This window comes from Phascolarctos cinereus, unplaced genomic scaffold, assembly GCF_003287225.1.
Source record: "Phascolarctos cinereus isolate Bilbo 61053 unplaced genomic scaffold, phaCin_HiC Scaffold_4;HRSCAF=312, whole genome shotgun sequence".
Taxonomy (NCBI): domain Eukaryota; kingdom Metazoa; phylum Chordata; class Mammalia; order Diprotodontia; family Phascolarctidae; genus Phascolarctos; species Phascolarctos cinereus.
In genome coordinates this window covers 368,936,990-368,952,333 of record NW_027555847.1, presented here as the reverse complement: position 1 = coordinate 368,952,333, position 15,344 = coordinate 368,936,990, and the positions used below count along the sequence as shown (strand labels likewise).

General features: G+C 36.5%; 1 protein-coding gene across 1 annotated transcript in view; it reads left to right on the top strand.

The window, feature by feature from the left end:
• The first annotated feature begins 747 nt into the window (after positions 1–747).
• The window catches only part of LOC144456543 (netrin receptor DCC-like), an 84,170-nt gene continuing 69,573 nt past the window's right edge, over positions 748–15,344 (top strand). Inside the window, exons 1-2 of the mRNA XM_078151763.1 lie at positions 748–956; positions 14,551–14,777. Coding sequence (XP_078007889.1) covers positions 748–956; positions 14,551–14,777 — 436 coding nt within the window. The remainder of the gene's footprint in view (positions 957–14,550; positions 14,778–15,344) is intronic.

The window sequence follows — 15,344 nt, the reverse complement described above, 5'->3', positions numbered from 1 at the left end:
GAGAGGGGTTTAATTTTCATTTCTTTTGGTCTTTGTTTCTGTACCTTCTGTGTATACAGTAAGATGAGTTCATAACTCAAGTGTAGTGATTTTAATCAAGATGGAAGGCTTTGAACTAATTTAAGCAACCTCATCAGTTCATGTTTGGGGAATTGGCTGGTTCGAAATGTCTTCCAAAATAAATGAAAAGCTATATACCTGGCAATAATGACCTAGTGTAGAATACAGCTAGGAAATTAATCACTGACTGGGGTTAAAAACAACTTCACCAAGGACCATCAGCCCCTCCTAGTTAGGCATTAATCCACTTGAAAGGTCCTACCCTTCATTCATTATTCCTTAGATATTTTCTGCAATGTTATAATGATGCAACACGACGGAACATCAATATCTTGTGCTTTATGATACTATTCTGAACCCAATGACTGTTTTTTAAGTAGAATTCATATACTCTTGGCAGATTATAAATTATATGTGCTTTATAGACGGATTCTTAAGGAAGAGAAGGAAGTAAATTGTGAGTACATGGGGTCAAGTAGCTTCTTTTTGGAAGCATCAAATAAGTAGGCTATTCCTCATAAGCCATGACCTCTGATTTATATCACAGAGTAGTTTGTGTGGCACACAAATTTCTCCCACTTAATAGTGCAATTTGGTCTTTTCCTCTCACAGATCAGTGTTTCCCACTCTATTTTAGAAGTTTTAGTCATACAAGTTACCTGATTGGCATAGTAGAATTTGGCCGCCATGCCTACCAAACCTGCCAAGCCTACCTATTTCTGTCTTCTTCCAGAGCCACCGATAGGACAGATGCACCCCCCACATGGCAGTGTCACTCCTCAGAAGAACAGCAACTTGCTTGTGATCGTCGTTGTCACTGTTGGGGTCATCACAGTATTGGTGGTGGTGATTGTAGCTGTGATATGCACCAGACGCTCTTCAGCCCAGCAAAGAAAGTAGGTGAAAGCTGGAAAACAGGATGGGGAGGGAGCTCAATGGACTGACCCTTCTGCTATCTAATCACATTCTGTTTTTTAACAACATACTTGCAAAACAAATTCGTTGTCCTCATGATAACAACTGGCATTCATAGAGCACTTTAGCTTTTGCAAAATGTTTTCCATGTATTATGTAATTTAATCCTCACAAAAAATCCTCTGAGAGAGATCCTATTTTTATTGTCATTTAATGAATAGGAACTTCAGTCAAATAACTAGTAAGTGCTTTAGGCAGGATTTGAAATCAGGTCTTCCTGAATGCAAATGGAGTTATCTATCCCCTGTAGCACACAGCTACTTCCTATGCTAACGTATCATACACTCATCTCACTCTGAGTACCTGGCCACGAGGATCATTTTTCATTCTTCATTCCAAACAAAGAATCTCCAATGTAATTAAACAAAGTCATGCATATATAATATTAGAATCTTCTTAAAGAGACACTCAATTTCTGGTAGTTTTGCCCTCTTTGAGATAGTTCCCTAGCATGTAAGAAAGGCTATATCATCGTGAAGGGTCATCAAGTTGAACTGGCCGTCCCTTGATTTTTCTCTACCCTGTTGTATAGTCCAAAGTGGCCTCCAGCTAGACTACTAAATCTTCTTAGGTAGAATATTTTGTCCAGACCTACAATTTCATTGATGTAGGAAATTCCCAGCAAGAGAATTCCCTTTACCAAAGCAGATTTAGCAATTGCTTTGCAACTGATAGATCTTAAATCTAGAGTTGGACAAGACCTCAGAGGTCTTCTAGTCCTACTTCCTCCTTTTACTGATGAAAAAAAACAGAGGCGGAGGAAGGTTTGCCCAAGATCAGAGTGGCAATAAGCATTAGAAGTAGGATTTGAATCCAGGCCAGGCCCACTGACTCCAGAGCCAATAATCTTTCCACTGTAATGTGCTGTTTCAGAAAGTTGACTGAAACACTAAGATGATTATTATTTTGTCCAAGGTGAAACAGTATATGTTAGAATCAGGAAGTACACTCACAATGTCCTCACTCTAAAGTCAGCTCACAGTACACTATACAGCACTTCCTCTCTTAAGATAATACAGATATTAAATTATATTGTGAAGAAGTCCAGTTATTTTTTTTTCCAAAATTGAAGGGATTCAGTCCTGGCTGATTGACTTGAGATGAACTTTGGGTGATACATGGGGAAATCATATACAAAGAAGCTAAAAATTGTTATATCCATATTTTTGTATAGATATCCATCTTATAGACAGTCAATGAATCTGATAAAATATACCTGTCCTCAAGATTAGGCATGGAAAAGAACACAGAATGCCTTCTCCTCTATGATGACTTGACACCTTTGCCAGGAAAATTGACTAATGTACTTATTTGTTTCTCTCCTTCATTCCATCCTTTTTCCTCATAATATGTCTCATAATATGTGGTAACAATGAAGTTGCTTGAATTTAGTGGTCTGCATATTAATTTTAAAAATAAGTCTATACTTCTTGCAGCATGATATTCTCATCCTAGATGTTTTGCTACATATCTGCAGATGACTTTAAGAGGGTCTTTTATTTGATGTAAATAGAAAATTTTGAGTTGATATTTCGAATTTATCATCACTTTGGGTCAGTTCAATAAATATAGCATGGACTGATCCTTTATGCTACTACTTCTCAAGAATCTTGGCAGTTTCTAATTTAGTTCCAGCTAAGTGGCACCCTATACATTGTGCCACTTAGCTGGAACTAAATTTGTCTCAGTTTCCTGATCTATAAAACAAGCTGGAGAAGGAAATAGTGAACCACTCCAGCATCTCTGTCAAGAAAACCCCAAATGGGGTCACCAAGAGGTGGGCATGATTGAAAATGACCAACAACAGCCATTTCTCTCATTATTCATCTTGTTATTACATTCCACGTTATTTCAATTTTCTTCAACGCATATTTATTCAGTACCTACTCTGAGTAAGCCACTGAACTAGGGGATAAAGGGAACAAAAGCATAAGTGATAAATGGACTCTCCTCACATAAATCTTAAAGTCTAGCTAGGGAGATGAGGTATAATTAAGGTATAAATAAATAAGTTTAAAATGACACTGAAATGAACAAAATATCTAGTATTATGTATGGCAATTCAGTGAAATGTGTTGAAAACATAACTGTTTAAGTTATTTGAAGAGCATGAATTGGAGGTTGAAGCTGGAAAGAGGAAAATTGAAGCTTTATTTCAGGAAAAGTTCTAAGAATTAGAACTATCCAAAGGCAGATTGGACTGCCTGAAGAGATGTGCTCAACATCAGTAAAGGTCTTCAAGTAGGAGATGAACCAACCACTACTTTAGTATAGTATTGGGGGAGTTTCTTTTGGTATAGGTTAGAATAGATGGCTATTGTCATCCTTTGCAATTCTAAAATTCAATGATAAGTATATTTAAATGGGTAGTGAGATAAATTCATAACAGGAGGAAGAAACAAAGTGCTATTAGAGTTCAGGGAAAAGAAGATAGCTTCCAGCTAGATATATTCAGGAAGGCTGTGGATGGTAGACAGAATTGGATGGGTGGGGCATCAAGGTGGTGCAGTGGCCCTGGAGCATAGGCCCTGGAGTCAGGAGGACCTGAGTTCAAATCGGGCCTCTGACACTTTACACCTCCTAGCTGTGTGACTCTGGGCAAGTCACTTAACACTGATTGCCTCATACACACACACACACAACACACACACACACACACACACACACACAGAGAAAGAAATGGATGGACAGTGTTTCTGATTAGAGATAGGAGCATACTCAACTCCAAATAATAGGTAGAAAGGTATGGAGACAGGAAAGCTTAAGATGTAGTTAGGGAATGTGGTCTGATTTGCCTAAATGTAGGATAAGTAGAGGACAATAGTGTTAATACAGCTGAAAACGTACATTAATCAAGCTATGTTTTTCATCCATTATCTGAGAAAGGAGTGGACATAAATTAGCTATCAACAAGAGTAACTAGACAGGTGGTTGTCAAGGAGAAGGAAACAGTATAGAAGTAAGAATAGGCCAGCATGTTATTAATTTTTGGCAAGGTAAAAAGTAAGGATTGTGCTAGTTTGAGTCCTTTTCCTCAGATGTGTCTATTCTTGACTTCTTGATATGACACATACCTTATGTGGTTTCCAGATGGTAATTAAATTCTTCTCCAGTCTCTGTCAGAAACAACATTTGTAGGGAACCTCTATTTGCATTTCAGCCTTGGCAAGAACCACTAACTGTAAATCAAAGGCAACTAAGCCATCTAATTTCATCTCCAGAGAAGGTCAGAAGCCAATATAAATAAATAAGGTTTTATTCAAAAGACTCTAGTGAATAAGCTACAAACAAGACAACAAGGCACAGCAAACAGGCACTTTCCCACAACAATTATCCGTAAGATTTATCAATGAGAATGACAAAGGGTTGAAGATTTCACTTCCAGCAAATATGAAAGGCAAGAAAAAATTTTGCAGTGAATTATTAACTATAATGCATGGTTGCATTTTTCAAATACCAAATAATAAGTATGCAGATGTAAGGTTAGGTAAGTTGAGCCAATCAGTCAATCACCCAGTACCCTATAAGCTCTGATACCTAATAAAGACTCAATCAATCTCTTATACTCATATATGGGAGCCTTATCTGAGATAAATATTGGGCCCTTAGTATTTGTGAGGACTCACTAGAAAGATTCTCCATACATTGGGTATCCTAGAATTCAGGAGTTTTTTCTTTTTCTCTGTTTTAGACTGAAATTGTAAAGTAGGCAATTTTTCAGGTATGTTGCCTTAAATATCAGACCACTTTCTTTGTCATAACTTTTCTTTGAATGTTTACTTACTATTATCTAGTGTATGATTGTACCTATTATGAGTATTGAGGCTAAGAGCTGTATGAGTTGTGTATATGTGACATTCAGGTGCCTAAATTTTCCTAGAATATACTGATAGTTCATAAAAATTCATTTTTTTCCCTTTTTACTTTTAAGCACTCTTAAAATGTTTGCATTATTTGTGTCATGAATCCAGACAGAATGTTTAAATTTTTACTAACATCATAGGAAAACAGGCCTAGAAACCCTGAGTAATCAACCCTAAACACTTTATCATTTTGGGGAACCCCATATCAATTATATTTTTAAGTGAACCTGCTTGTCCTGGTGAGGGGGTGAATTAGAAACTACATTTGAATTGCCCTTGTAGTGGCAGAGATCCATCAGTGGAAATTCTGGACACCCTTTGTTATAGAGACCCAAAAGAAATTTTCCTATACCTCCAAGAAGATCATATATGACACAAGGACACCTGGAGAAATTTTGCTGTGCCCTTTATACAGTGGGACACCTAGAAATTTTGTCAAGACCATAGTTGGATGGCTTTATGCTCTCAGGAAATCAAGGAAAAGTTTTCGCCCAGAATAGGTTAATTTGAAAAGTGAGGAAATGAATTCAAGTTGACCCTAAATCCTCTCCCTCCAGGAGAATCCTACATGCTCTATAATCACTCTAAGGGACTAGGCTTTCCCTCTTAGAAGTTAGGCTTGATTTTCTTTTTTCTTGTCTTTATTATTTTAGATTGGGAAAGGCCTTCCAGGCCACAAGAGAGATGTTAATCTATGAGAACTTTGTGAAATGTTATTTGGCTGTTGTAGCCCCATGTATTTGGTCAAATGGATAAATGTTAATGACTAGATTAGAATTTTTTTTTCAAAGTGTCACATAGACGTTTCTTGAGATATTTTAGTACAAGGCACTGGTACAAACTCTCAGAAAAGAATGTAGAAATTCTAGGATTTTAGACTAGGGATTTTGCCAACATGCTGTAATAGATTCCCCAAGGACAACAAGTATTAGAATCACCCTTCCCGAATAGCAACACATTCCCTTGTTAGTGAGGCAGTGCGATGGAGTGGGAAAACACTGAACCTGTAGTCAGAAGTTATAGGTTTAGTTCAAAAACTAACAAGCTGTTTAAAAATGATCATTTGACCTCTTTAAGTCTCGGTTTATTAAACTGTAAAATATGTCTAGTAATCTTTATATAGCCTAGCTCAAGAGGTTGTTGTAAGGAAAGCACTAATTTAACTTAGAGTGGTTTTGCTAAGGGGTGTTGTTGGTGGGTTAAAATATTTACCTAACTGAGGAACTATAATTCTTGGAATCCTCAGTAAAATTATGAATATGTACCCCTTGGAGAAATGACAAATCAACTAACATCAACTTTAATGTGATGTTAAAGCTCCTTAGGGAAAGGGGCACAGCCCACCTAAGGAAACACAGTGTGCATTTGGGAAGAGGTAGGTGAGAGAAAAAACTCATTCTGAATGGAAGGGAATCATGAGGGAAGTTGACATAGGGTTTGAATGTTTGCAAAGAACTTTTTATTACCACATACTTTAGAGGCTCACAACAGCCTTACAAAAGAAGTATAGCAGATATTATATCAATCTCTGGGTTCCAAATAGGAAAGACACATACTAATGTGGAAGGGCACAAAGTCTTGCTGACAGCCCAGCCTATCTGCCCTTTTTAAATGAGAGTCTTAATTTTTGATCTGGGATTCCTTGCCCTCTCTTCTCAGAAGTCAGAAGACTTCAATTCAACAAATTTTTATGTACCTCCTGTGGTCAAGGTACCATGCTAAACATTGGCAACAGAAACTAATGATGATGATGATGATGATGATGATAACCTTGACCTCGGAAGCTTCAGGGTGGTTAAAAAAATCATTTTATTTCCTTCTAAATGACCAAGTACTGGTTAAAGGTATGTTCTGTTAATCCACATGGAATATGAGAGTGCTTCTTTTCCAAACTTCTACATTTTAGACTAATCTGGAAATTCTCAATATCAGAGGTCATGGAGCAGCAGAGCAAGTGTTCACATGCTGAAAATATAGTTGGTACTCTTTATGGCATATTCAATTTCGTTTTCTAAAATAGGATTAAGTATTCAATTTCCATGTCTGTTAAGCTGGGCAATTAATGTTTTTGTAAATATTCATACATTTCATTTAAATTGTCAGTTTTATTGGCATTTAATTGGGCAAAATAGCTCCTAATAATTGCTTTAATTTCACATTCATTAGTTATGCATTCACTCTTTTCATTGTTGATGCTGGTAATTTAATTTTCTTTTTAAAATCAAATTAACTGATGGTTTATCTATTTTATTGTTTGTTTTTCATAAAGCCGCTCCTAGTTTTATTTATCAATTTAACATTTTTCATTTAATTTTATTAATATCTCCTTTGATTGTCAGGATTTCTATTTTGGTGTTTAATTGGAGATTTTTAATTGGTTGTTTTTCTGTTATTTTTAATTCCACATCCAATCCACTGATTTGCTTTTTCTCTGTTTTGGTGATGTAAATGTTTGGAGATGTAAAATTTCCTCTAAGTACAGTTTTGGCAGCATCCCACAAATTTTGTTTTACTGTCATTGTGTTTATGAAATTATTGATTGTTTAAAAAATATTTGGAGAAGTGGAGCCAAGATGGCAGAGAAACACCCAGCCAAGCTCTCCCACACTTCCCTACAAACAACTGTAAAAGAATGCCTTGAATTAAATTCTGGAGCAGCAGAACCAACAGACAGTCGAGGTAAAACAATTTTCCAACCCTTGTCAACTTAGCGGGTTGACAGGAAAGTTCTGTCTCACCAGGGTGATAGTTAGACCAGAAGTGCAACACAGAATATTGTATTAGCAGTTATATTGTCAGCCAGAGCATCTTCTGTAGCTCTTAACCCATTGATAATGAAGGGTTCAGGCAAATAGTCAGAAGGAGATTGCAGGGGGCCATTTGCTTGCACTGGATTCAGGACCCTGTTGCGTTGTCCATACACAGTTCCAGCTTCCAGTCCCAGGGCCAAAAGGAGCAATAGCACTTGTGGCCCTAGGGGACCAGGGGCTCTAATCAGGATTCCAGGGCAGAAAGGAATGCTTATGGTTGCTCATAGGGAGTAGGGACCCTGGTCTCAATTGCAAGATAGAGAGGAACACTAGCAATTGTGGCTGCAGGAGAGCAGGAGACCTGGTCCCCATCCCAAATTGGTGGCTCAAGTGAACAAAGTCCCTTCCTGTGTAAAGACCATAGCAGAAGCCAGGGAGCAGTGACCACACTCTCCTTAGGTCATACCACCTTGGAAGAACCAGAAACCTACAGACCACCTAGGGCTATCTCTGAAAACAGCATCATGAAAGGCCTAAAGCTTGGAACAGTGCCCCCTCCACCCCAGGAGCAGAGCCCAACATTAACATGAAGTAAAAAATCAAGAAACAGGCTGGAAAAATAAGCAAACAACAAAAAAGAATCTGACATAACAAGCTACTATGGTGACAGGGAAGATTAAGACCCAATCCCAGAAGAAGACAATGATGTCAAAGCAATTACAAACAAAGCCTAAAAAAAAAATATGATAATTGGATATAAGCCCAACAAGAATTCCTGGAAGTACTCAAAAAGGGTTTTTAAAAAGCAAATAAGAGGGGCAGCTAGGTGGCGCAGTGGATAGAGCACCGGCTCTGAAGTCAGGAGGACCTGAGCTCAAATCCAACCTCAGATCAAAACACTTGACACTTACTAACTGTGTGACCCTGGGCAAGTCATTTAATCCCAATTGCCTTAAAAAAAAAACAAATAAGAGAAGTAGAGGAAAAATTGGGAAAAAGAAAATGAGAGTGGTGCAAGAAAACTATGAAAAGAGCATCAACAGATTGGTAAAAGAGACACAAAAATGTTGAAGAAAATATTAGAAAAACAGAATTGGCCAATTGGTAAAAGCACAAAAATCCACTGAAGAGAAGAATGCCTAAAAAAGCAGAATTGGCCAGATGGAAAAAGAGGTACAAAACCTAACTGAAGAAAATAATTCCTTAAAATTTATAATGGAGCAAGTGAAAGCCAATGATTCCATGAGACACAAAGAAACAATAAAACAAAATCAAAAGAATGAAAAATAATTAAAGAAAATATGAAATATCTCATTGGAAAGTGAACTAACCTGGAAAAGAGATTGAGGAGAGATTATTTCAGGAATGATTGGGCTACTTCAAAGCCATGATAAAAAAAAAAGAGCCTAGATATCATTTTTCAAGAAATAATCAAGGAAAACTGTCCTGATATTCTAGACCAGAGGATAAAATAGAAATTCAAAGAGTCTACTGATCAACTCCTGGAAGAGATTCCAAAATGAAAACTCTCAGGAATATAGCCAAATTCCAGAGTTCTCAGGTGAAACAGAAAATATTGCAAGCAGCCAGAAAGAAACTATCCAAATATCATGGAGCCACAGTCAGGATCGTACAAGATTTAGCAGATTCCACATTAAAGGATATTATATATGCTATATCCTAGATATACTAAAGGATTACTATGATATTCTGGAAGGCAAAGGTGCTAGGATTACAAAGATTGAAGCTGACTATAATCCTTTGGGGGAAAACAATAGATATTTTATGAAATAGAGTACTTTTAAGCATTCCTGATGAAAAGACCAGAGACAAATAGAAAATTTGACTTTCAAATACAAGACTCAAGAGAAACATAAAAAGGTAAATATGAAAGAGAAATCATAAGGAAATTAATAAGTTTAATATGTTTACATTCCTACATGGGAAGATGATAATTGTAACTCCTAAGAACTTTATCTATATTAGGGCAATTAGAAGGAAAATACAGACAGAGGGCAGGGGTGTGAGTTGACTGTGATAGGATGATTTTTAAAAAAAATAAAGACATGAGAAAGAGAGATGTGCTGGGAGAAGCATGAGAGGAAGAAGGGGGATTTTTTTCAATTTTTTTTCACTCAACAAAACCTTTTGGAACAATCTGAATAATTCAGATGAAAACAAAATTAGTTCAGTTCTGAAACAGACAGCATGCCTGTGGAAGCATGAACTCTGTATATGAATGGGAACAATTGGAAAATATCCTCTGGCTCCTTCAAAAAGCTTCCCCCTATTATCTCATTTGATCCTCACAACAACACTTGGAGGTTTGCATGATCTGTTTGTTTAAAAATGCTGGTGGGTTTGAAATTTTGTTTTGCTCAGGGCTCTTGAGTTAAATAAGGATTGGAGAGAATGGAAATATTTCCTACTACTCTTATTAGTCTCTGCATATTTAGGTTATGAACTTCATGATGCATTTTACACTTAGAATTGTAGGAGTAGAATGTCAGAGTTGTAAAAGACCTTAGATTTATATCATTTTAGTCTGACACTCTCATTTTAGAGATGAGGAAGCTGGGAGATACAGAGGTGAAGTGATTGACCCAAAGTTACACAATTAAGAAAAAAAAAGTAGATGTGTATCTTTGGCTAAGTTTTTAACTTCTCCTCGCCTCAGTTTCCTCATTTGTAAAAATATAAATTTGGTCAGATTAGATGATCTCTAAGTCCCCTCAACTCTAACAATATAATTCTAAGACTAGAAAGATTCCAAAGGAGCTTCACTGAGAAAAAATTTAGCTAATTTGTATTTACTATGCTGTATGCTTTTGAAAGGATGTTAGGTGGCACAATGTATACAGGGCCACACCTGGAGTCAGGAAGACCCATTTTTGTGACTTCAAATGAAGCCTCACACACTTACTAGCAGTGTGACCCTGGGCAAGTCACTTAACCCTGCTTGTCTCAGTTTCCTCATCCATAGTAAAATGAGCTGGAGAAGGAAATGGCAAACCACTCTAATACCTTTTGCAAGAAAACCCCAAATCGGATCATGAAGAGTTGGACACAACTGAAAAAATACTTAACAACAAAATACACTTGAAAGTAAATAAAATGTGTTTCTTTAAAAGTATTCTATAATTCTATCATTTTGCTAATTTGTATAGATATCCACCAAATTATTTGAATTAGTGAGATTATAATATTGCAATCATACTAAATAAGGTCTTTTTCTGAAAATTCAAATAGAAATGCTAATTACTTTTGAGGAAAATTGTCTATATAAAATACTGCTTATTGCTTCTGATAAGGAGCTGTCACTACAGTTCATTGCACAGTTAAGGACCTACTCTATGTAAGGTAGTATGCCAGGCATATTTTCTACAGAGGAGTATGGATTGAGTTAAGTAGGGATACAACATGTACACAAATAAATATAACAAAAAGATAAATGAGGAGGATTTAAAGACTAACATTTGGGAGAAGCAAGGAAGGTTCCTCAGAGAAGCTTCAAAAGAAGATAAGAATCCTTACTTACATTATAGTTTCAAAAATAAAATATAATCCAATTCTTTTTTTTTTTTACTTTTTCAATTAACAAGCCCTAACACCTCCCCTCCCCAATTAAAACAAAATGAAAAAAGGAGAAAATCCTTGTAAAACTTTTACTTATTCTCTACCAACAAAGTTCAACATTGGTCATTGTTAAATTTTTTCTGCACCCATACCTGAGTCCATTACCTCACTATCAGTTGGTGGGTAGCATGCTCTGTCCTTTGGAGTCATGATTGGTTATTGCATTGATCAGAATTCTTAAGTCTTTGAAAACTGTTTATCTTTACAATATTTTTATTGTATAAATTGTTCTCTTGCTTTTGCTCATTTTGCATCATTTCATGCAAGTCTTCCCAGGATTCTCTGAAACCATCTCTTTATTTCCTGTGGCACAACAGTCAGTCAACAAGCATTTATTAAGTGTTCACTATGTTCCAGACACTGTGTTAAACTCTCTGTATCCCATTTTGTTTGTATACCATAACCAGTTCAGCCACTCCCCAATTGATAGAAATCTCATTAACATCGGGTTATTGGCTGCCACAAAAGAGAAGTTGTAAATATTTATATGCATATGAGTCCTTTTCCCCTTTCTTTGATTTCTTTGGGATATAGACCTATTAGTAATGTTATTGAGTCAAAGGGTATCCACAATTAATAACTTTGGGGGCATAGATCAATATATCTTTCTATAATGGCTAGAACAAGGAAAGGGTGCTCTATAGGAATGATGAATATTTTGTGTGAATGTCTGGAGTTCAACATGAACTATTGACTTAAGAGAAGTCAACTGTACTATTGGTCTAGTATACAAAAGGAAGTAGTATGAAATAAGGCAGGAAAGGTAGATGGGAGCCAGACTGAGGGGAGTTATACTGACTCTGAGGTTAAGTGCTATGCTAATAAATTAGTATGGTCTTATAGAATTTGGAGGGGATAGAAAATAATAAAATCTTTAGGTTTTTAGGTGATGCAATTCTAAAAACGAAATACCAAGCTAACAATCGGGAACTTCAAGAAGGTTCCACATATAAGAAGAGAGAAAATTAGAAGATGAACTTTACTGTCAAATTTTATGAGAAAAGATGTGTAGCTCTAGAAAAAGCATCCAGTAGTCATTATGGAAATTCCAAAAGATATTGACAAGGTGTTGCCCTGCAGCCAAGAAATCAAAAGCTATAGATAATTATCAGCAAAGGTATTGAGGACAAAACAGAAAATATTATCCCTTCACTGTACAAAACTATGGTGTAGCTGTATCTGTACACCTATCTAATGTTTATTGTTAAATTTCATGAAAAAAGGGTGAAGGGGAAGGAGGGAGTAGGGAATAAGCATTTATATAGTTCTTACTGTTTGCCTGGCTAAGTGATTTTTACAAGTGTTATCAAATTTGATCCTCACAACAACCTTATAAGGTAGGTGCCATAGTTATCTTCATTTTACAGTTGAGGAAGCTGAGACAAACTAAAGTTAAGTGACTTGCTCAGGATCACATGGTGTCTGAGGCGGAATTTGAACTCAGGTCTTCCTGACTCCAGGTCAGGAATATGCTAGATATGAGCCAATAAATTACTTGGACAAATATTTATTAAACATATACTATATGTAAAGAACTATGCTTAGAGATCGACTATTAAAATGGCTAAAGAATGGAGGTAATCTACTTGTGATCTATAATAATTGATATCTACATAGAGTTTTAAGGTTTACAAAGAACTTTGTATACGATATTTCACTAGGTTCTCATAATAGTCTTATGAGGTAAGTATAACAGGTGTTATTACAGAATCATTTTTGTTGTTGTTCAGTTGTTTTTCAGTTGTGTTCAATTTTTCATGACTCAGTTTGGGGTTTTCTTGGCAGAAATGCTGGAGTGGTTTGCCTTTTCCTTCTCCAGCTCATTTTACAGATGAGGAAACTGAGGTAAACAGGGTTAAGTGACTTGCCCAGGGTCATACAGCTTGTAAGTGTCTGAGAATTAGATATGAACTCAGGAAGATGAGTCTGACTCCAGGCCACTCTGCCACCCAGCTGCCACAGAATCATTTTACAGAGGCTTAGAGCGGGTTTGTGACTTGTACTAGTTGGTTACACAACTGGGATTTGAACTGACAGCTTTTCTGAATCCAAGTCTAACCCTTTATCCAGGGCACCCCATAGTCTCATTAATACGCAAAGTCATATGATTCTAGCTTGGAGGGATTGGGAAAGGGGCATAAAGCAGATGCTAAATAGGGATAGAATAGTTTGTAAAAACAGAATGAGTAGAGAAAGGGAAGATATGGAGTAGTTTATAAGATTCTGAAATACTCAAATAAGTAAACACTTTTTTTAAATTGAAAGGTATTTTAGAACAAAAAAGTACACACAGTTTTTTTCAAATAACATTTTATTTTTCCCAATTACATGCAAAAATAATTTTAACATTATTTTTAATTTTAAGTTCACATTTATTTATATACTATATGGTGAATGTTAGGAATTCACTCTACATAAGAGGAAATGAAAATTGCAAATGTATTTAGGCTCAAGAAGGGTTTAGACAAATAGATTTATGAATGATGTAGCTATAATGGGTTGTTAAGAGGATCTTGATGCATTTAGAGTGTGTCCTTAACTTTTGGATGTAGGTATCAAGGACAATCATACCCTTCCCCAAATTTTGCTACTTTGCTTTGATTTTGTACATAAGGATTTATATTCTCCATTTTTAAAAAATGCTGCTCATATTTAAGAAGGTCTTTTAAAATGTAAATGATCATAGCCCAAAATAATTAAAATAAACTATTTCCTGTATAAACTTTCTCCATACAACCCTATACTAGGTGCTTTTTGTTTGTTTTTCCCCTTCTGAGAGCAAGCTTTTAAATGGAACATACAGTTGGGGAACTGGAACACTAGGATCCCTTCTTGTTTGAGTTCCAGCCTTTGGCACAAATCCTGTCCTTTCCTTTCCATCATTCTTTCAAAGCTGTTACTCCATTTATCTTCTAAGAGGAACTTGCCAGTGGCTGTTTTATGCTGGAGCTCCTAGGATTGGCATGTGAATGTCTAACCTATTGTCACTTCATGGATGAGCCTGAAGGTAATACTGGAGGAGAAGTCCTTTGCATAAAAGGTGAGACTCTGGAGGTTTAATATGACATCTTATACAATATGGTTTGTCTACATTGGGGTAAGAGAAAAGAAAGCCAAATCCGAGTTCACTGATTCCTGGATCTCATAAGCCAGCCCCAGAGAGTCCTTTTGTTTCTTTGATGGCAGCTAATGGAAAGATTTGAATTAATTGTTCTGGGAGCAGCAGAATACTGGGTTTGATCTTCACTTGACAACTCCTTTCCTAGGAAACGAGCCACCCATAGTGCTGGTAAAAGGAAGGGAAGCCAAAAAGACCTACGGCCTCCTGATCTTTGGATTCATCATGAAGAAATGGAGATGAAGAACATTGAAAAGCCGTCTGGCTCAGACCCGGCAGGAAGGGATTCACCAATCCAGGGTTGCCAGGACATCACGCCAGTCAGCCACAGCCAATCAGAAACACAGCTGGGAAGCAAGAGCACGTCCCATTCAGGTAAGCGATCGTGCCACTGAGCTCACTGAAAGCTTATAGTTCTCATTCTCTGGGGATTTTCGCTACCTGTTTAACAACAATCCCCTTTAGATTACTTTCTAAGTAATTTGCATTCATTTCTCTATGTCTCAAAAATGGATTGTTGTTCAACCTAATTGTTACGTTGTTCAGATTTGCCCTTCTCTTTCCTATTGCCTGTCTTCTGACAATTTTTTTTATACTTTCAAGTATATTGGGCATGGTGGATAGAGATCAAGAAATCATAACTCTTAGCATCTTCGGTAAAAGTATATCTGGCAGTATAACTGTTGACTCAAATGAGTTTGGGGATTCTCTGTAAAAAATGAATTGTCTATGCTATTTTTGTCCCCAGTTATGGGGATAATTGAGATTTGGATGCGAAACTTTTGTACATTCATTTCAAAGCATTCAAGGGAAATTGGAGGTCTGAAAATGCTGAGTACTATGCAATTTGAGCCTTGATTACTCTGGAGATGATATTTCTCCCACATGCAATCTCATTATCAACATGCTTGCTAAATGATTTTATATATAGACTGTGTCTAC